Raw genomic sequence first — 23,431 nt, forward strand, 5'->3', positions numbered from 1 at the left:
CCCTTTAGGGAGAGAATTTCCAAAAACACTGAGACACGTATTTTTAAAATTGTAACCAAGAAGTCAAATACCAGTTGCTATAGATGTTGCCTTAAAAATACTTTAGTTGTTCATCAATAATGGTTCATTTCCGAGAAAACCTACCCCACTATTTCACCACCACAGGCGTTAAATTTCCAAAAATGGTGGAACAGGTGTTCCTTCGTTTCTGACCGAGAACCCAAATGCCAATTTTCATCGGTCTGGCTGAAAAATTCCCGTTACACTGACATATTTTTAAAAACCCTTTCATCTCTTATTTCATTTCCTTAGGAGTGAAATTTCCAAAAATTGCTTCTTAAACGATGCCTGCAGTATAAGATACACACCCGCTCCAAATTAAATTTCTTATCCTCAGTTGGTTTGGGATGGGTGGTGTTGAGTTAGTGAGTGAGTGAGTGAGTGAGTGAGTGAATGAGTCATTTAGTCGGGACATTGCCTTTTATTTACAGAGACTACACATTAGTGGAAAGTGATTCGGCAGTATCCTCAGGTAAGTGTCATCGTCAGTCCAGATTTCTGTTTCCAAAAATGAATTAAGTAGGATTTGGTATAGGGAACTATATTAGAGAAATCCACAAATAAAGCAGCTAACGCCAGAGTTTTTGTAAGAAATATTTGGTATTTTTTTATTTGCAAGATATAAAAATACATGTGAACATATAAACATAACTTATCACAAAACGAGATGATGAGTGCTAAGTATAAAACGTGAGACATGAGTGGAAGCTACAAGTAACACAAAAGCACATTTGTACCGTTCGGTTATGCAGGGACCCTTCTGGTATGTAGATTTCTCAGGCTCGCGCAACGACTGAGAGATCTTAATAAGTTATATTGCACATTGCGGTGCCCCTGAGCCTTTCGTATTACACTGGATGGCATCTCGTACGACCGTGACTTCGAACAGAACCTGGACTCTCTCTCTTTACTCGCTCGCGAGGACGTTTGTGCAAAGGCGTTGGTGGTTCAAAGTTGGCGTCTGTGCACAGCGACTCCGCCAGCGGAAACAGCAAGTGTCCAGGGTCTGTTCAAAGCAATAGAAACGGTGTGGTGGAAGCAGCATGGCCAGATCTGTACCATTTGGAAGATAGAAATAAGAGCTTAGTTGTATGTAAGTGGTTATCGGTGCCAACTGCTGAGCATCTTCATCGGAAGATCTCGTTAGCGGACTAGATTATTTTTTTTTATGTCTTCCGAGTAGCTCTGTGGGTAAGGTAGCAGATCTGGACAGAGAGAGCGACAGATGGAGGGAGATTCCACCAGGAGTCAGGCCATAGCCACTGGTACAGGTACATGCAGATGAGAGTTTAGAGACATGGGGTGCGTGACAGTTAGATGTGTGAGGCGACTCGAGGAGCAGGAACAATGGCGAGGAATGATGATCAGCAAGACGTCTGCACGGCTCTCACGAGGTGTTATCAGAGACGTGGGAGCTCGGTCCGGACGACTGGCGACGATGCTCGAGGTGGTGGCTTCGTGATGGTGGTGAGGTATGTGGTCGGCGGTACTGGCGAAGCGGAGAGGTTCCCTGACGGTGACGCGGGACTTACTTGTGGTGGTAGCCGCCGTCGTAGCCACCGCCGTAGCCTCCCAGACCGCCTCCCAGACCACCTCCGTAGCCGCCTCCGTATCCGCCTCCGAAGACGATGCTCTCACCTCCGCCGTAGCCTCCGTCGTAGTGCGACTTGACCGGGACGGCCACTGGAACCTTCACGGGGACCGGGTAGGGCCTCTCCACGGGCACCTTGACGGGCACGGGGACGGGCCTCTCCACCGGGACCGGGTAGGGCTTCTCCACCGGGAAGGGCACGGGCTTCGGCACGGGCACGGGGTAGGGCCTGTCGACGGGGACCTTGACCGGGTAGGCGACGGGCCTCTCCACCGGGTAGGGCACGGGCTTCTCCACGGGGTAGGGGACGGGTTTCTCTACGGGCACGGGGTAGGGCTTGGGGACGGCCACCGGGTAAGGACGGTCGACCGGGACTTTGACCGGGACCGGGTAAGGCTTCTCGACCGGGTAGGGGACGGGGTAAGGTTTCTCCACCGGGTAGGGCTGCGGGACGTGGACCGGGTAGGGCCTGTCGACAGGGACCTTCACGTGGACGGGGTAGGGGCGGTCGACGGGCACTTCGACGGGCACCTTGACGTGGACGGGGTAGGGCTGCGGGACGGGCACCTTCACTTCCACCGGGTAGGGCTCGGGGACGGGCACCTTCTTCTCGACGACGACGGGGTAGGGCTTGGGCACGTGGACGGGGTAGGGCTGGGGCACGGGCACCTTGACCTCGACGGGGTAGGGCACGGGCTTGTCGACGGGCACGTGCACCGGGTAGGGGCGGTCGACGGGCACCTTGACCGGGACGGGCACGGGCTTCTCCACGGGGTAGGGGACGGGTTTCTCCACGGGCACGGGGTACGGCCTGTCGACGGGGATCTTCACCTCGACGGGGTACGGCTTGGCCACGGGGTAGGGCACGGGCCGGTCCACGGGCACGTGCACGGGGTACGGCTGCGGCACCGGCACGCCCACCTTCTGCGTCACCGTCACCGTCTTCACCTCGCCCCCGTAGCCGCCGCCGAGGCCGCCGCCGAACCCGCCGCCGAGGCCGCCTCCGTAGCCGCCGCCGAGGCCGCCTCCGTAGCCGCCGCCGAGGCCGCCTCCGTAGCCGCCTCCCAGCAGCTCACCGCCCCCGTAGAGGCCGTGCCCGCCGCCCAGGTAGCCGATGCCCAAGCCGAAGCCGTAGCCGCCGCCGTAGCCCAGCCCGAGCAGGCCGCGCTTCTTCTGCGTCTTGCTGATCTCCTCCTCCGCCTGCTTGGTCCTCTCGTCTTCCTTGGTCGCCTGCGAGTCTTCGGCCGCCACCGTTGCCGCGAGGGCGACGGTAAGCAGGACCAACAGCGTCTGCGAACAGAGGGCGCGGTCGTGTCAGGCGACGTCACACACAGCAGGTGGAAGGGGCCACAGCCCTCAGGGTCTGAGGACTCGGGAGGGTGTGCTTATAATAGCGAGAGATCGTGGACAAAGTAGATTTCAAGTGCGGCTGGAACCAAGAGCGGATGGTAACACTAAATAGCAAATTTCAGGCAATGTCGTGCACTAAGGAGAAGAGTCTAACGAGACATTCACGAACCCTCTGTGGAATTTGTATGGTAAGAGGTCGCTAAGTGCAGAACCGAAGCAGTGCTGGGGATGGCCAGCCACTGGATAGCTCAGCAGTAAGCTCACTCTCCAGGAAAGGCAAGGGGAGCCACGTCACTTCTAACGTATTATTCTCAGTAACACATGTTGTGCCGGCAGGGGTGACCGAGCGGTTCTAGCCGCTACAGTCTGGAACTGCGGGACCGCTACGGTCGCAGGTTCGAATCCTGCCGCGGGCATGGATATGTGTGATGTCCCTAGTTAGGTTTAAGTAGTTCTAGGGGACTGATGACCTCAGAAGTTAAGTCCCATAGTGCTCAGAGCCATTTGAACCATTTTTGAGCACATATTGTAGAATTTCTCAGCGCCCGAGGAAATAACTGGTGCCTTTACGATCGTCCTACTAAATTTTTGCCAGATGCGCCTTCCTGCCCACAGCAAAACTTGAACGTATATCCACGAAGTGGACTGGCTGCCGTGTCCTCCGCTGATGACTTTACACAGAGACTGGTTCATACTGAGACAGTGATTTAGTCACGTGGCGGGCGTTTTAGTAGCTAGCGCTTCTAAACGATGTAAGGATTAATCTGGCAGAAGTGGAAGAAAAGATTAAAAATATGAAGAAGAGAAAATGAGTACGTAATGGCTGAAGAATGTAGAGCGTTAAATGTGCTCCGTGGAAGGTTGAAGACGCAAAAACATGCTTCTTCACGCTGAGAACGTCCACTGAGATCCTTTCAGAGGAGCCAAAGAAAGGAGCGGGCAGTGTTTAGCTGTCTCCCCACCCAGTGACTTGGACGTCTTTAACGACGTAACGTTAGCTCACTATAGAGCAGGGAAGGGATCGGCCGTACCTTTGCGTAAGCAGTCGTTTTCCGTGATTTTTGGATACCGCGAAAAACTAGTCTGTGACGAGGATTATAACACCGCTCCTCCTACGTACGAAACCGCGCTCGGTCTCGTACTGAGCCTAAACACGAAGTGATTTTCTGCTGCACCACGTACAGGGTGCTAAGGGTACGGTCAGAGTTAAACTCACCGCAGATGACGCCGAGTACTTTGAGATAAGATGCAAACGGCCGAGAATGAAAATTTCAGGCAATACTAGCAAAGGTAATTGGGCACGCGATTTTAAATTGCTGTGTCCCTGCCGTTACACTCAAATGCAATAAGCAGTCCAGGGTGAATTTGTTTCGTGTGGTGTGCGTAAAGAGAGAAGAGTGCCTGTTTCGTATGATCGTGGCAGTCTGTCTCATTGTTCGACAGACATCTGGTGTATCTGAAAGAAGTGCAGAGATATTTCACGCGCCGTTGTGATGTTATGCGCGAGTTGCTGGCGTGGACTACTGCATGCTGTAAGTTCTTTATCTCAACGTAAAACTAAACACTGGTTCTCTACTACTGATTGTTGACCTCAAAGTACTCAATACTCGGATTTTCTGTCGTCTGCATATTTTCGAGCGGCAATGCTTGGGAGTGCTCTATGTAGAAGCAGACGTGTGTCGCCACGGCACAGAATCGAATGTTGTGAGTTGGAGCAGTGACATGACTCGATCAACTTACGTCTGACCCTCGAGTTTGACCTACACGTCCGTAACGTTTTTGTAGCCCACTCACTGCAAGACAAGAGATCACCACATCTGTAGTCAGCAAACCACTCTACTCTGTGCTGCTGAGGGTACTTTTTGTCTTTTCCTCTCTCCCTCAATCATTCGGAAAGTTAACTGAATCTTCTGTCGGTTCCTGGTGGAACAACATTATTATAAATGAAAAGCGCTATTGCAGAACAAAAGCAAACTAGCACTTTTCATTCATTAGCGAAGTGTGTGTGGAGGGTAACAACTGCCTTGTCGGTAGATAAACCTGAATTAACATGTTCCATGACTGACCCCGCCACGTAGTGTCTGGGGTTTCTATTAGTAAAACTCTCAGTGATGCAAAACGCCTCTCTTGTAGTGCCTGTTACTGGAGTACTGCGTCCGGCCATCCTGATATAGGTTTTCCGTGATTTCCCTAAATCACTCCAGGCAAATTCCGGGATGGTTCCTCTGAAAGGGCACGGCCGACTTCCTTCCCCATGCTTCCCTAATCCGATGAGACCGATGACCTCGCTGTCTGGTCTCCTTCCCCAAAGCATCCAACCAACCAACTGGAGTACTTTGTATGTATCTGTGAAGCTCTCGCGGTTAGTAAACGACCACCAAACTGTCCTATCTCCTGATCTTTAAAGAATCGGACGCCCACGTATAAAACAGCTCCAAACGTCTGATTACATTACAGATTATTTACTACGCTAAACGTTTGACGTTGATGTAAACGATAGAAAACTATACAGAAGGTTTGAAATTATATTTACAGTTTGTTGGAAGTGCTAACGGCTCCCATTACCATGCACTTGGTGAGAATGGTGAGGATAATTTGCGCTCCGTTTTAAGCAAAACCAAGTTTTTCACGAGTCTCAGAAATTCTGACATCATATTGCGTGAACTGCGTGTCGTGCAATGATATAGCCTAATTTTGGAGCTACATCGGATGATCCAAAATGGGATTCTGTCACAAAAAAATGTGTTGCAAAGGTGTTAGCAGTAAAGAAGTAATAAATTAAAATGTCATACCGGGTGCCAGAGCGATGAACTTCGTTGCTTTCATCATTTTGTGGCGGATGTCAGCGGCAAAAAGTTTCGTAATGGTTTGAAATTATGTACGAAGTTTACTGCATGTCGCTAACTGCTCCCATTGTCAAACACTGGGTGAGAATAGTGAATGTTTTCGGATATTTGGCGCCTCTTGAGTAGAACTGCCATAAGACGGATACGAGGTGTGTGGGAACAGTAATGAGACTTGTACCCGGCGAACGGTCTACCCGACGGGAGGCCCTTGTCACACCACATTTTTATCATCATCTCATCATCATCGAAACGCAAGTCGCCGAACGTGGCGTCACCGGAAATAAGACTTGCAACCTCAATGCCGCCCGATCATTTCATTTCAGTTTCTTGTGGACAGAAGTCCTTCTGTGTGAAGGAAAGTCACAGCGATCACGATTTCCGCGCTCTGCAGCTGTACAATGCCAGCCTTCACACACTTCAGTCGGCGGCCGGGGAGGGAGGGGACCCCTGTGTGCGGACCGCGCGGTCGAGTCGCTAGGTGGACAGGCAACCGGCCCAGTTCCCACCACTCTCCCAGCCTGGGGACACAGACACAGAGGCCGCTCTTGTCTGGGACGCCGCTAACCAGCCAGCCCCTCTCTCTTTCTGAGGTCCCGCTGTTCTTTTTCTGTCACAGTGGGGTACTTTCGCGCCTCGGGCGACGCGACCTTCACCGTTGAGTCAGAACTTGTGCGACTGTCGTTGTGTGACGGTGTTACCTGTCTGGCATTCCGCTACGCCTCCTGTTTTTTTGGTCTCCGAACCGCAGGAGCGTTGCGGAACGGAGCGAAACCGAACCGGGACGCTCTAGGCAGTCACTGGGGCCGCGGCGACCGCTCTGCCGTAACAGCGAGTTCTGGCGTTTCGAACCAAAACAGTCCCTCCTCAGGCTCCGGCCGTCTACTTTCTCTAGCTATAACGCAACGCGTCCGAGATATTCTTTAGTATTGGTCAACGGTCTGGGTCCCTTACTTTATACGCTAGACAGAGGAAATGGAGCAGATCCTAGCAAGAGCATCGAGTAAAACTGAAGTGATATCAGGTGTTCCCCAGGGAAGCGTCCTGGGACCTCTACTGTTCCTGATCTATATAAATGACCTGGGTGACAATCTGAGCAGTTCTCTTAGGTTGTTCGCAGATGATGCTGTAATTTACCGTCTAGTAAGGTCATCCGAAGACCAGTATCAGCTGCAAAGCGATTTAGAAAAGATTGCTGTATGGTGTGTCAGGTGGCAGTTGACGCTAAATAACGAAAAGTGTGAGATGATCCACATGAGTTCGAAAAGAAATCCGTTGGAATTTGATTACTCGATAAATAGTACAATTCTCAAGGCTGTCAATTCAACTAAGTACCTGGGTGTTAAAATTACGAACAACTTCAGTTGGAAGGACCACATAGATAATATTGTCGGGAAGGCGAGCCAAAGGTTGCGTTTCATTGGCAGGACACTTAGAAGATGCAACAAGTCCACTAAAGAGACAGCTTACACTACACTCGTTCGTCCTCGTTAGAATATTGCTGCGCGGTGTGGGATCCTTACCAGGTAGGATTGACGGAGGACATCGAGAGGGTGCAAAGAAGGGCAGCTCGTTTTGTATTATCGCGTTATAGGGGAGAGAGTGTGGCAGATATGATACACGAGTTGGGATGGAAGTCATTACAGCATAGACGTTTTTCGTCGCGGCGAGAGCTTTTTACGAAATTTCAGTCACCAACTTTCTCTTCCGAATGCGAAAATATTTTGTTGAGCCCAACCTACATAGCTAGGAATGATCATCAAAATAAAATAAGAGAAATCAGAGCTCGAACAGAAAGGTTTAGGTGTTCGTTTTTCCCGCTCGCTGTTCGGGAGTGGAATAGTAGAGAGATAATATGGTTGTGGTTCGATGAACCCTCTGCCAAGCACTTAAATGTGAATTGCAGAGTAGTCATGTAGATGTAGATGTAGATTGCCGGAGGACTGACCCACTGCAGGCGTGGCTCACGCACGGCCTCGGTTGCAGGTTGACTAACATCTTCCAGGGTGAAAAAAATTGTGATTTTCAGTGTTGCACATAATTAATGACACAATTTAAAAATTTAAAACGCTGTCTAGTCTATTTAAAAACTAAAAACCCACCGTGATTGCGAAAAAAGCACCTAGTGTTAAATGTTAATCCATTTTTCGGCGTAGATAACTACGCCTTCTTCAGAACAATAAAACCCACCTATATACATTCCGCTCAAGGACAGTAACGAAAAATTTAGGAAATTAGGCGTCATTTGGAGCCATGTACTCGGTCGCTTCTTCCTCGCTGTGTTTGTGAGGGGAACAGGAAATAAAATGACTCATAGTGGAACAAGGTATTTTCCAGAGTACCTCAAGGAAAAGCGTCGGAAGACGTTTAAGACTCTTCGCAAATGTGGTTGTCTAGGATAAAGTAGCAACGCCAGAAGACATCCTCGATTCAACCAATGACCTTCAGAGGATTGATGAATGGCGCAGGCTATGGCAATTGACCCTGAATGATTATATATATATATAGTGCGTACACAGGATAAGAAATCCACTGATGTACAACTACCCTGTTGCTGACAAAATACTGGCATAAGAATCTACGGGAAAATATCTAGGAGTAGCTGTCCAGAGCGGCTTAAAAGTGGAATCGCTACATACAACATATAATAAGAAAAGCAGATGCCTGACTGAGATTCGTAGTGATAATCTTAAGGATACGAAACTCATCGGCGAAGGAAGTGGCTTATGAGACGCTTGTTCGACCTATTATTGTTGTTGATCAGTATAAGATCCATACCAGGTAGGACTGATAGGAGAGGCAGAGAAGGTCCAACGGTTTCGTCACGGGATCATTTAGTCGGCGCGACAGCGATACAGAGATTCTCAACAAACTGGAGTGGCAGACGGTAGAAGAGAGGCGTTCTGCATCACGGAGAGGTTTACTATTGAAACTGCGCCAGAGCACTTTCAGTGAAGAATCGGACAACATAGTACTTCCTCTCTAAGACATCTCGCTAAATGAGCACGTCGAGAGACTAGATCTAATACAGAGGCTCCCCTACAATGATTCTTCCCATGCGCGACTCGCGAGTGGAACAGGAAAGGGGCGACCAGTTAGTCGTATCAGAAGTACCCTCCGCTGTGTACCCTCAAGTGGTTTGCGCAGTGCTGGCATAGAAGCAGATTAGCGAGATGGAACACGAAATTTGGGAACGGTAGTGCGGGCACAAGTTGGTCCGCCACACACCATTAGGCGGCTCGTGAAGTTCTGACACAGAGATGTAGGTGAAGACGTAGCAATACCATTGTCTGCGAATCAGCGCAGCACGCTACGGCCGCAGGTTCGAATCCTGCCTCGGGCACGGATGTGTGTGATGTCCTTAGGTTAGTTAGGTTTAAGTAGTTCTAAGTGCTCAGAGCCACTTGAACCATTTTCAATCAGCGCAGTCGCCGGAGTGTGGACGACGGCACACACACATCTCAGCCTGACGGTGTTCATGTCCATCGACATCTCTATTTTGTAACCCAGCAGGTTACTTGTAGTGTTTCGCGTACTGGTAGTAATCCGCAGTCAACCACCAGACTCTGTGAACTGCTTTCGCGGTAATCTTGCGAGAAGTGTATGGGAGGATGTGAATACAGTGGCAGGCTCTACATGTGACGTACTCCGACGGAATTTCAGCAGCAAACCTCCGCGCGATGCGCAACGCCTCTCTTATAACGTCTGCCACTGACTTTCCCTGAGCATCTCCTTATCTCTCACGTGTCGAGCATTCCCTATATCTTCCGTTCATTTGTGTTACTAGGGGCCCTCACCGGCAGTCGGTACTCGACAACTGCTCAAGTGTTAGCGACTTGCTCCATGAATGAACGAGATTTTCTCAGAATTCTTGCAGTGTGTTAACGGATACTGGTCTCCACGTTCCCAGGTTTACCGTCTGTCTTTCCACCTTTAATTCCTCGTTACAATCCCTCCTAGACAGTTGGCGATTTTGCCTGGTGCCAAACGGCGGAGCGTGTGGTCTGAAGTGCCGTTGAGGATGCCTCTACGAGAATTTCATGATGGCGAGTATCATAGGGTGTGTGTGTGTGTGTGTGTGTGTGTCTGTGTGTGTGTGTGTGTGTGTGTGAGAGAGAGAGAGAGAGAGAGAGAGAGAGAGAGAGAGAGAGAGAGAGACGGACGAAACAGTAATCAATACCGTCGTATTGAAAGTTATATGTCGCACTTATTATTTTTTTTATTTTGGGTTCGCAGTTCAGTAGCGTGCCTATTTCTCCTCCAGGACGCTTAATAGAGACGTCGGCAAGAGGCAGTTCCTGGCCCAGCTATTAACTGTGCTTCATCGCCAAAAGGAACGCGGCGCTGTATTCCAACTTGCCGGGCAATATCGGTTCTACTTTATACCTGGAAAGACCATTTAACGAGGTACTCCTGAAGATTGACTTGTATACGAGAAGTAATGTCTACGCGGGAAGCCTGGTCGGTTCGGCAAACGACCCGTCTGAAGCGGGGAAAAACTCATCCCGATGGCGGAGCCCCGCGAGACGTCTCGATCCCACCGCTGCCGACAGCTCTTCGACGGGCCAGCAATTACTTTCGCATAATGGCCGGGACGGCGCCCATTAGCTGCCGCGCGCGTGTTTACTCTTCGGCGGTTTAACGACCTCCGTAATTCGCGCGCCTGATGGAGCCGCCTCATCGGCTGTTATGACGCCGGCCAGGGGCGGTAAGTCTTCGCTGTGGAGGATCGAATGTACGGCGACAGCAAAGGCCGGCTGACAAGTGATCCACACCCAGCCACACAGCTCCTGTAGCAGGGACGTACAGGTGACCGAAATTGGACTCTCTTGGAAGAAGAACGATATTCTTCTCTCGATGGTTCTACTGTGAGGTCACAAAAGTCACGGGATACCTCCTAATATCGTGCCGGACCCCGTCTTGCGCGATGTATGGCACCAACCCGACGTTGTATGGTCTCAACAAGTCGTCGGCGGTGCCCTGCAGAAACAGCCGTCCACAATTACGAGAGTATTGGCCGTGCAGGATTTTGTGCACGAACTGACCTGTTATTACGTCGCATAAATGGTCGGTGAGATTCATGCCCGACGAACTGGATGACCAAATCGTAGCTCGAATTGTGTAGAATGTTTTTCAAAACAATCGCGAACAATTGTGGCCCGGTCACACGGCGCATTCTCATCCATGGTCATCAGCTGTGCAATTTTTCTGCCCAAATAGCATAGCCCATCTACTGCTTCAATGTGCCATTTGCCAATTTAATTTTCGAGCGCCACGCAGTTACCTCCGACTACACTAAAGAGGCAGTTGGTGTGGTACCTTTGTGAGCACGATCTCTCGCAGCGGTAGCACTTGACCACTGTGGAGGAGACTGCAGTGTTTACTGTGCACTGTATGCAGGGTGGTCCAGCTGCCCCTACCGATGGGTTTTATGGAACCCACAATAACTTCAAATGCCACTTGCAAGGTTTTCATATCGTGTCACTTACTTTGTGCAGAGTGTCAGAAGAAACGAAGAGGATCTTTTTTGTAAATGTAAAGGAGTTAATTTTTGCACTGGGATACAGTCTCGCTTGATGCCATGTTTTTCGAATTACTCAATAAAAACGTATAAAAATGACCTTCAAAGGCGTTTCTCTTCAATAACTCGAAATCCGTGACCTCTGGTGACAACTTATTCTAGTGCAATACTGAGCTAGTATACATTTCCTACAGAAAGGCCCCACTCGTTTTTTTTCTGTAGGACTAATAGTTTGCGTATAGCGAGAGAGAGAATATGAAGATTTTGCGCATGATTTTTGAATGTGTTGCGGGTTGCATGAAACCCAGCGGTAGGGTTAGCGGAATAGGAAATACGGCGTTTCGAAGTATTGTATGAAACACTTACGGGTGCAATAGCATGTGATGGGGAACAAGTTCCGTTAGGAACAAAAGGTTCGGGAGGACGATGGTTCAATCCCGCGTCCGGCCATCCTGATTTCCTTAAATCGCTCCAGGCAAATCCTGGGATGGTTCCTCTGAAAGGGCACGTCCCTGCAAACAGCCCAACCAACTACAGGTTCTCTGTCACGTCCCAGCGATACGAGGCATGTTTTTATTGAATTTGCCGGCCCTGGTGCGACGATATTTCATGGAAGTAAGAGTGGCCACTGTGTGCTATATCTGCAAACTACCTACCGCGGTAAACTAGCACAGTTATTTTCAACAAGGAAATCTAAAGAATCATTGTGGAATAGAGGAGTGGCTTACAGAACAACACTCGCTGCATACGCAAGTTGCAGACTGCCTAGGCCGCAGCGCCTGTCAGAGACATGACGCTTAGCGTCGCTGGGAAGAGTCAGCGAACATTTTGCATCGAACAAAAGTTGTTCCCTACCACGTGATCTATCACGCCAAGACGTTCGAGGCAGAGACTCGGAGAAACCCCGCATATGGAGGCGGGTGCTGGACTGCAGTGTGCGTGACGCGAGGCGCGCTGGAGAAAGCTGGAGTCCAGCGGTGCGTCCAGTCCAGTTCCGCTCGGCCCGCGACGCAACGCAACGCCGGGCCGCCGCCGGCGCTTTTAATTGCCGCGCTGTGTTGCTCAAGGGCCTCCGCGGCGCTTCCTGCACACAGGAGCTCTCCTCTCGTAGCCTTCGCTTTGGCACGCGCTGTCCGACCACCGACGCCTCAGCCCCGAGGATTCCAGCGACGGATGGCCGATCGCGTACTGGAAAGGTCGCATGTGTTTTAGGTCTAGTACGCCCATTTCACCGCGTCCTATGTGTGTGGGACCACCTGCTGCTATCAGCAGCAACTGTTGATCTCCAAGTGTGTCTTCGTTTCGTAACAGGTTCCCGACCACGGTGCTCTCCCGTTCACGAGTTCGTTCGCCAGCAGAGCCACAGGAGATATACGGCAACACTTGCCGCCATACCATAGATCCATTACGCGCAACGAACACTGCCCTCTCTTTCGACGACGCTATCCCATCGAGACCACGTTAGAACCTACTCCGAAATCCCGTAAGGAGCCGCCTCCTTAGCCGTGTCCGCTAATGCACTGCTGTGCTACGGCACTTCACTCTGAGGTAAGTCGCTTGGAACGCCGGCGGCGTAGGCGCTGCAGTCATGGACTGTGCGGCTGGTCCCGGCTGAGGTTCGAGTCCTCTCTCGGGCATGGGTGTGTGTGATTTTCCTTAGGATAATTTAGGTTAAGTAGTGTGTAAGCTTAGGGACCTTAGCAGTTAAGTCCCATAAGGTTTCACACTCACACACCAGTCTTTCCGCCGGTCTAACTGCTTTTTATGAGAAATGTGTTGGAAACTTTCCTCATGTCAGCACGTTGTAGGTGTCGCCACCGGCGCCAACCTTGTGTGAATACCCTGAAAAGCTAATCATTTGCAGGTGACAGCATCTTCTTCCCGTCGGTTAAATTTCTCGTCTGTAGCACGTCATCTTCGTGGTGTAGCAATTTTAGTGGCCAGTAGTGTAGTTTCATGTGGCCGTCCCACTTTACAACGCGCCTTAGACATACTTCTGGGTATTGAAAGGATGTATGTGCTTCCAGTGATTGCTATGCAGTCGTGTAATGATCCAATAATGGGTCTTTCTGCCTTCTTATCGTCGACACGTTACATTTGCTTATGTTGAGCGGCAACTGCAAACCCTTGCACCGATCGCCGATGCTCTGCAAGCCTTTGTGCGCTACAGAGAGGTTCTCCAGTGCTGACAAGTTTCCTGAATGACGATAGCCCCCCTTAGAGTGCTCAGCACACTGGCAGCTGGCAATTTTTAAACAACTGTATTGATTCTCTTAGTGACAAAGGCAGGCTCTCGTTCAATATCACTGGCTGATCAAAAATTGTCTGCTGACTTTGAGCTCAATATTGTGACTGTATCGTTACCAACTCGGTAATTCTGTAGCCATTCAGAGCATCCAAAATACTGGAGTACTATTATGATCTAACGGTGATAACATTGAAGGTTCCTTTTCCCACAACTCTGGCGATCTAGATTTGTGCAAGGAAACAGTTTCGAACGTATTAACTGGCACGGTTAACCATCTCCTCCTAGTCTTTCCTACGAGTTCACAGATATCAACAAGGGGTTCCTACTTGCTTCTAATTGGTGAAGATATTTATGAAGGTATTTATGTCGTGGCGAAATGAGAGAAATTTTCCGTGAAAAACGCCCGAGGCTCAGAAAAATCTATACCTGGCCGGCCAAACAAAATCAGATTCCGTATTGACGTGTAAACACTACAGCGCAGACTGATTTACGAAATCCTTTCTGCCCCCGCACAGGTCGTGTCCGCTGAAATGGAGGTGGCTACTGCAGCCCTCGCAGCGGTGGACCAGTGTGTGTGTGTGTGTGTGTGTGTGTGTGTGTGTGTGTGTTTTGCCAGGCAGCGCGCTCCGTTGACAGATGAAAGTCAAGAGCAGCTGCAACCTGACGATGAGGCCCGGAGTGTGCGTGCGAAACCTCCACACACACACACACACACACACACACACACACACACACACACACACACGCCACGGCGGGACATGGAGGACACGCTCTCACTCGCCTTTCTCCGCCATTTCTTTCTTTTTTTGCCGCTTATGGCGACTCTGCGCGGGACGGAGACAGCGGGGCCGGCTTCGACACCTGCTGCGGTCCGCTTTCTCGGAAGGAATCAAGCCCGGGGTCAGCGCGTCCTGCCTTGCCGACCACAGATGCCGCGCGACCAAATCGCCAGATGCTGCCTCTAAGCTTTCTAAATAGTGTTCGCGAGAAAAGCACATATTCTTACCTCGAGCCATCCACATTTAAGTTTCCCGTACATTTCCACGATACTCGTGTGTCAATCGGAGCTACCGGTAACAAATCTAACAGCACGCCTCCGGTTTGCTTCGATGTCTTCCTCTATTTCGACCTGGTGCGGATCCCAAACACTCGAGCGGTCATAACTGGTACCACACAACCGTTTTATGCGCTACACACAACTCAACGACAAATGATCTCATAACCAGGTTCTCAGAAGCAGTCCATGGGGTTAAAACGCTAAAAACTCTACCGAAACAATTGGGATCGGCATTTTAGTTATTTTATCGTTTTTGGTTAGAGAACACCGCATCTATTCTGTTACATTATCCTGTAGGAAATACTGCGACCAGCCACAGGTTTCGGGCTTGAGCCCATCGTCAGAGGGTATCCCTGACTGCGACGCAATCACAAAAACTTTGTTATATTTTAGGACACAAATGTATAACATGCCAAAAAGTAAACGTTACCATCCGACGATGACCTCAGGCCTGAAACTAGTAACAGTACAATAAAATAATTTTAAAAAAACCGCTTGTCGGTTGCGGTATTTCCTACAGTATAATCTTCAAAGACTTTTTAATGTTTTAAACTCACGCCTGGATTCTGACAACCTGATTATGAGAGCACTGTCCCTCAAAACGCGTTGTTTGGTTTTCTGTAGGACGTAAAACTATTTATTACAACCAATTATTAATGATAAAATATAATAGTGGCTACCTAATCCAGTAAAATTGATAAAATTTGAGCTGTATCGAAGAATTGGACACAAAAGTGTTGTATACGCAGTCTCCTTTGTAGATGAACTACACTTCGCTAGAATTCTCCCACTATTGTCGACCATTCAGTTTCCCTACGACCGTCCTTACTGCTGCTTCCATTTCATGTGCCTTCCAACGGTTCTAAATCCTTCCTCCTTGACAAATGGCCAAAAGTCCAGAACAGGAAAAAATGAGATAGTGTCAGTCCCTTACAGGCACAGTGACAAATTTATTTCAGTAAAAGGGTATAACACTATTTTGAATACTTTAAACGGGAAATATATTTTTCTCCTTGTACTGACGTTAACATGCACAGATATAAGTAACTCTTAGCCACAAGGATAGTAGCGTCCCTTGTTACACTGTCCAAGTTGTACTTAAACGCTCCTATCCAAAGACGTGCGAAATGGTCTAGAGCTTAATGTTGGAAGTTCCTGTGGAAATTTTGGGACTAGTAACTTGGATAAAGAGTCTGCGACAGAGACTTGTTGGATTTGTCGTGTTCCGGTTACAGGCAGCCCAAGTGGATAAACCGCGTGTGAATAATAGGAAACGTTGACGCCCATTTCTATTACATTTGCGTGATTTTCATGGGGAGCAATCCAGAATGACACAGCCCATAGTGAAAATGTTATTGCACTCGTAACAATACTGAGGGATGTAGCGTGCGTGTGAACTAGAACGTGTAAAACAAACAGTGACTATTTTTTTACGTATTTTTCTCTTTGTGGATTGTTGAATGTTGACCATTCTTGTACTAATCACTGCCGAAATTGAAATGAATGATCAAACTCCTGCAGACACATGGCCACAGCAACGATCTCTTGTTCACCTGCATCTAAGCTCCACCCTCCAAATTAGCCTATTCATTTGGCGATTTGTGCCAGCCGTAAATGTATATCTACACACTACCACTCTGCAAGCCAGCTTACGGTGTGTGGGGGAGGGTATTAGGTATTCTAGTGTCACCCCCCCCCTTTTTCCTGTTCGAATCGCGTATGGTTCGCGATAAGAAGGATTAGTCGGTAAGCCTCCGTGTAGGCTCCAATGTCTCTGATTTTATCTTCATGGTCTCTTCGGGAGATATACGTAGAAGGAAGCAACGCATTTCTTGATTCCTCTCGGTGCACTTGGGAGTGATACAGGCAAGGGAGTCAACAAGTATATTGCTTGATTGGTCGAGCTGACCATCTCTGTGAAGATTCCGTGTCTACTGTATGGACCTGTGACGAAACGCGCTGCTCTTCTTTGGATTTTTTCCATTGCCCCTATTTTTTCTATTGCCCCTATCAATCGTATCTAATACGGATCACAGGATGACCAGCAATATAGAAATGTATTCTTCCCCTGAATCTCGGTCTGGCATGTACCTTACTTGCGATTAATTTTAAATCGTTTCATATGCAACCTTCTAGATATTTAATGGATGTAACTGCTTGCATCGGTTGTTCTGCAGTCGTTTAATCATTAGAGAATGGGTCTTTCTGTCGATGTATACGCAGTGCGTTACATTAGTTTACACTGAGGGTCAGTCGCCGCTTTCTGCAGCAGGCGTCGACGGAGTTTTGTACCCCAGCGACTTTTGCTGTATACAACAGCACCCGCCAAAAAGCTTTGTGGAACTTCCGACGGTATTCACAGTCCCGCTGTAAGTCCATCTATATACAGGACGGTTGAGGGACTGTTCAGTGTTAAACGGCAAATCAAAAACACCCTGAGCCTTGAATTTTATTTCCAGCATTTCATCTATCCTCAGCAACTGTAGTAATAACGAAGTAATAAACAAACAGTTGCATAAAAGAAATTTGTTTTCCGATTTCGGGCGCTTAGTGCCCTTGTTCACTTAGTGCCCGAAACCGGTAACGAAATTAATTTTCTTTTATTCAGTGACTGCTTGTTATATCGTTATAAATTTTACTTTACTTATGTGAACCCGTTTCGGTGTTTCACTACGCCATCTTGAGGCTAACTGATGAAAGAAGGGCCGGCCGCCATGGTCGAGCGGTTCTAGGCGCTTGAATCCGGTCGCAGGTTCGAATCCTGCTTCGGGCATGGATGTGTGTGATGTCCTTAAGTTAGTTGAGTTTAAGTAGTTCTAAGACTGGAGGACTGATGACCTCAGATGTTAAGTCCCATAGTGCTCAGAGCCATTTGAACCATTTTTGAACGAAGGGATCGCGTTGTTAAAAATAAGTGTACGGATACCACTTGCTGAATGCTGGCAGCTATTTCGGTGGCCCATAATGTCGGACACTTCCTACATGTCGGTCACGGAACCTTAAGATGGTCGCGTAAGTAAAATAAAAATGTGAAATATGGATAGCTGAAGGTGTGTTTGATGTGATGTTTTCTATTAACTATGGTCCTGCAACGCTTCCTTGGGGTACTCCCGAACTTAGTTTTACGTCTGAAAGTTTCCCTCGGTTAAGAAAGAGGTGCCGTAAGCTATACGTCAGATGGGACAGGGTGGTAAATCGTTAAGGATGAGAAGAGAGCAGAGGCTCTTGACAACAGGGTTGCCTGGCTGGAATGACTGTATAGAGATGGAGAGTCCTGACTGGAGAAGTTAGTCTGGACTGCTGCTTGAAAGACGATAGCGATGAAGACGACAGCGACTGTACTTGCTCCGGGTCGTGTGGCGGTCCCACCCCCTGGCTGTTCTGTACGAAACTGGCTCATCAGCATTATCCAGCAAGTCCTGGCCGGCATTTTCGGCTCGAACTAGTTTTCTCGCGTACCTCCCCAGAATAGAAGGTTTCAAGTCCGTGCAGTGCTACAGAAGGTTTTTTTGTGGCTGTTGTGGGGTGGTGTGTACGTGTAGACAACTCACCTCTCTCCTCATGACTCCGTGCGTGCGATCGCGTCAGGTGGATATCACGTCCGAAGGAGACGTCCGCTGAGACTGCCGATGGAGGCTGCGCCCGGCCCTTATATAGGGCTAGTGCAGGGCAGGGCAGGGTGGCCAGCGGTGGCGGCGTCTGGAGGGGAGGGGAGGGGAGGGAGGGAGGGGGCGCCGCGCCGCGCCGGACGCCGGAACTTTCGCCAGAGCGGATCAGCCGCCCCCACCACCACCCCTCCAGGCTCGCGTCTCGCTCACCGGCCGCCGGCAGAGCACGCTCTGGACACTGGACCCCGTTACGTCAGCCGCCGACACCACCTCACACGTCCGAAATCCCCCAGTGGTCTCATTATTTACTCCGATGACGAGTAACCCTTTCAGACGACGTGCTACCGTTTGAAACCACCAAGAATTTTCTCACTTCGTGGCGTATGCACAGTAGCTACACCTGCAGCCATTTACGTGTCGCGCAGGGATGGCGGTTATCGTTGAAACAATAGGTTTCGGAATGAGATTTCCACTCTGCAGCGGAGTGTGCGCTGATATGAAACTTCCTGGTCCCGAGTTTGAGTCTCGGTCGGGCACACAGTTTTAATGTGCCAGGAAGTTTAATAGGTTTTCGGTTTTCTGTTCCTATTATTTCCTGTAATTATCGTAGAAATCGAACAAAAAATGAAAACAGTGATTTAAATTCTTCTGGGTATCATGCCGCGTCATTGCTAAAAACTAACAACAATAATAAACTAAAACCGACGTTTCGGCCGAATTGCAACTGCCTTCCTCATGGCACTTCTGGGTATTACGCCGCGTCATTGCTAAAAACTAACAACAATAGTAAACTATAACCAACGTTTCGGCCGAATTGCAACGGCCTTCCTCAGGGCACGACACGGCCTAAACGTCGGTTTCAGTTTATTATTGTTGTTCGTTTGTAGCAATGACGCGGCATAATACGCAGAACAATTTTAATGAGTATGTCACCGCCTTATATCAAAGATTGAAAAAATCAGGCCAAGTTTCAAGATACACACACTGAAAATATTAAATTACGTAGCTAAACAAAAGAAAACTTAGTCCGTCCACGATTCGCAACTTTTCTCTAAAAGTAATAAGCGGTTGAATACCACAAAAAATCACCAGCGTTCTCCTATTGATCCTAATTTTTTGAAACTCCGCTCAAAAACCATATTGCAATCTGTGCTCTACCATTATTTGGACAATACGAATAATCACTGCTGTTCTTGCTGTTGTGGCCTTTAGTCCAAAGGCTGGATCGATTTCGCTCTCCGTTCTACTGTATCCTGTGCAAGGCTCTTCATCGCCGCCGGCCGAGATGGCCGAGTGGTTCTAGGCGCTACAGTCTGGAAACGCGCGACCGCTACGGTCGCAGGTCCGAATCCTGCCTCGGGCATGGATTTGTGTGATGTCCTTAGGTTTAAGTAGTTCTAAGTTCGAGGGGATTGATGAAGTTATGTCCCATAGTGCTCACAGCCATTTGAACCATTTTGAACCTCTTCACCTCCGAATAACTACTACAACCGACCTCCTTCTGAATCTGCTTACCATATTCACCTCTTGCTCTCCCACGCGTCCCTCCAACACTAACCTGGTGGTCTCTTAATGCCTCAGAATGTGTCGTACCAACAGATCGCTTCTTCTACTCAAGCTGTGCCACAAATTTGTCTTCTCCACAATTCTATTGAGTACCTCCTCACTAGTTACGTCATTTACCCATCTAATCTTAAGCACTCTTCTGTAGCACCACATTGCAAAAGATTAACTTCTCATGGTTGGTATTCACATCCATATAATATTTCTTAAAAGACATCATAGTCGCCGTTGACTGTATAAAATATTTATTGCAATTTCGGCCTTATAGCCATTTTCAAGTTTTATATTCTGACAATGTAACTTTTGCAGCTTTACTTGAAAATGGCCATAAGGCCGAAATTGTAATAAATATTTTATACAGTCAACGGCGACTATGATGCCTTTTAAGAAACATTGCAAAATCTTCTATTCTCTTCTTGTCTAAACTATTTATCGTCCATGTTTCACTTCCATACAAATACTTTCAGAAAGGACTTCCTGACACTTAAATGTATATTCGATGTTAACAAATTTCTCTTCTTCAATAAAGCTTTCCTTGCCATAGCCATTCTACATTTTATATACTTCCTACTTCGAGCATTATCAGTTATTTTTCTGCCCAAATAGCAAAAATCGTCTACTACTATAAGTATATGAAGTTGGTATCTGTTCTTTTGGACATGTTCGAGAGAGCAGATACCATCTTCATATAGTTAAGGCTAACCGGCCATTGACCTCCATCGTCTGTGCTGGATGCACACGTATTGCCCGAACTCTTACGGGACTCGCTAAGATTGCCTGCCGCGAGTAATGTGTGTAATAGACAGTGGCACTACGAATGTTGTGTGTGGACATTAAGTTGGAAATGTGGGTCTCACGGGGAGCGTGCGAGGGATAAGTCCCTGCAGTCGCGCTCTCCTCTGTGCCCTCGGTGGCTCAGATGGATAGAGCGTCTGCCATGTAAGCAGGAGATCCCGGGTACGAGTTCCGTCCGGGGCACACATTTTCACCTGTCCCCGTTGATGTATATCAACGCCTTTCGACAGCTTAGGGTGTTGATTTAATTATCATTTCATTCACTACTCTAAGTGTCTCGTTTTCTAATTCCGCCAGCATCGACTACATCCCATTATCCTCAGTACCAGAGAGTAAAAACTGAGTTTGAAGAAGTCTATTTCTCATGTTAATTTGTCCGTTTTCCGGGGCTAAAAGCAGATAAAGCGATGTTGTGAAGACACAGCAGATCAGCTGCGTCCTGTTTTTATTGTAAAGTATGAATGAAGTGTTAAGTTTTAGGTTTTCTTCTCATATTATATCGCAAGTTTGTTGTGGCTCATCCTGTTTTTAATCCTCTACAGCAAATGGAGCATTGTACTTAGCTGATACCACGCTTCGTGAAATACTTGGACACTATTTGTGATAGAGCTACTCACGGACGACGACAGAGGGAAATCACCGTACGGACCAGGTGTGTCGGGTCTCGCACAGTGCCTGTACACGCGTACCATCCAATAGGCCGAACCACACGGCAAAAGGGCCAGTATTGACTCAGAAATTATGTACCAATTCTTACGCCATGTCTTTGTTGCTTGTTTATGTCGGTATTGTTATTAAAATCGCACTGATCGCTTTTTCCCATTTTCTATAATAATGCAATACTTCAAAGCTATGTAAATTTTACGAACTAAAATTATTCGTTCTTTGAAAACGCTTATTCAAAAAACTAAAAATTGTACCGCTGTTGCTATGGCCATTTTATGTTTCGGTCTTTTTACCCGGTTGTTCGTAAAAAATAGAAACACCTGTTGTATCTGAGACCAAAAAAATACCGCTTACTCAGAAGTAAAATACCGGTATCGGTTTTAATTGGCCGGTTTTTCCCACCCCTGGTCTTCCCATCCCTGTCGCGGCTGCAGCTTGAACAATATCATAGTTTTCAATCTTAGCAGTTAAACGACCAAATGTAGCTGCCATTTTCTATGTTGTGGACAACTGTGTTCAAATTGTCATTGGATTGCCTCCATTAGGCATGTTCTGCGTATGGGTTAGGTACGGAACATGAGTAGCCGTGAGAATTGGTGGTATTTCCAGTGTCACTCGATGTACTCTCTCAGAACAGGGGCCTCTCGGAAGGGATTGGTTCCGATGCCGCTTCTGACTGACAGGATCACTGAAAGTGAAGAGTCCGCGATCTCGATATTCAAACAAAAAATCAAATCTTGTCTTGTATTATTCCGTGAGTGAGAGTAAAGGACCATTAGAAAAAAAAGAAAATAAAACTGTTGTTCCAGTAGAAAAACATGCAACACAAGTAAAGCATGTACCTATGCGTAGCACCTCAAGACACTGTGTACGCTGTAGCACAAAAAAGGAGCATCGCAGAAGCAGGTGCAAGTGTGATCTCTGACCAGTAGCCCTGTGGGTGGCTGCTGAAAGGAGCTGCACTTTATCTTATCACAAAAAGTAACGACACTTTAACTGATCACGTGCGGGATGGTTTCAGATGGAGCCACTGTGCATAATGTACGTAACACTTGTTTTTCACATTTCTCTGTCTCAGTGTACATCTAACGATCCAATAAAAACAAGAAAAGCCAAAAAAATAATTTTTAATATTTCGATCCTGAAAACGGTTAAGAATACAGGCGAAACACCAGTACCGCAATAAAGGCAGCAGGTGAGAGTGCACCAGTACTGGGCAAAGAAGGGCAGGTTGGGAGCCTAGAGCAACGTAGACAGAGGAGGAACGGCCAGTGTTCAGATATGTAACAGGAAGCAAAAAGGACTAGTAAACCTTGGCTTTCAAATGCATACCTTAAGATTGGGGACCGTTCAAAACATAGACCGAAAATTTAGATTTCAATTTATTTTTTATTTGTTAGAAGAACTCATGGACAATAACTTCTCTAAGTTTAATTGATGAAATCGAATCCGAAGTGCCTGAAAAATAATTAAATGTGTGACGCGACCTTTCTGCCACGCCCACTTTTTGGACCGACACTTCAGCACTAGCTCGGTGAAGGACGATTCCGTGCCTCACTTTTAAGCAAACTCACTCTGGTTACAGATGTAAGGCTGTTTTGTTTTACAGGTTACCTTTGACTCTGTTCCGTATCTTAGAAATAATAGCGAACCATTCCTATTTTGTCTCGTTCCGCTGACGGAGACTAACGCGAGTGGTCGCTTATCGTGCCGTTCTTGTATTCAATGACGGAACCGGAGGGAGCGTGACGCCATAAGGAAGAAATACAAAATCTTGTACATGGCTGCACGTTCAGAGACCGTCAATACAATTGAAAGAAAATCAGCCCTCGGTCACTATTTTTTACAAATTAACCTGGTTTGGACACTGCTAGGAGTGTCTTCCTCAGAATTTAAAACAATGAATGGTCTATATTCTATAACACGGTCACAGAATTATGACTAAAAGTGTATGATACAGTATAAGTACCGAATCATCGTGAAAGACTGGCAGTACTTATATGTCATTTATAAAACAATAAATATGCCAAAAGGGCATTAGTCACAAAGATATTTAAGATCAAGAAAACTGTGATGGCGAGCCGCTAAGGGCTGCTCGTTACTTGCGTGGTGCAGCTTGAGAAACGGAC

The 23,431-nt window shown here is 47.8% G+C and overlaps 1 protein-coding gene across 1 annotated transcript; it reads right to left on the minus strand.

Moving 5' to 3' along the window:
• Positions 1-641: 641 nt before the first annotated feature.
• On the minus strand, positions 642-18,302 carry LOC126293510 (tetra-peptide repeat homeobox protein 1-like). The gene is made up of 2 exons (XM_049986761.1): positions 18,222-18,302; positions 642-2,941 (listed from the first exon to the last, which is right to left on the minus strand). Exons 1-2 carry the CDS (start codon positions 18,231-18,233, stop codon positions 1,589-1,591), a joined length of 1,365 nt encoding a protein of 454 aa, XP_049842718.1. The 5' UTR covers positions 18,234-18,302; the 3' UTR covers positions 642-1,588.
• Positions 18,303-23,431: the final 5,129 nt, after the last annotated feature.

The sequence above is a fragment of the Schistocerca gregaria genome, chromosome 10 (genome assembly GCF_023897955.1).
Source record: "Schistocerca gregaria isolate iqSchGreg1 chromosome 10, iqSchGreg1.2, whole genome shotgun sequence".
In the NCBI taxonomy this organism is placed as follows: Eukaryota; Metazoa; Arthropoda; class Insecta; order Orthoptera; family Acrididae; genus Schistocerca; species Schistocerca gregaria.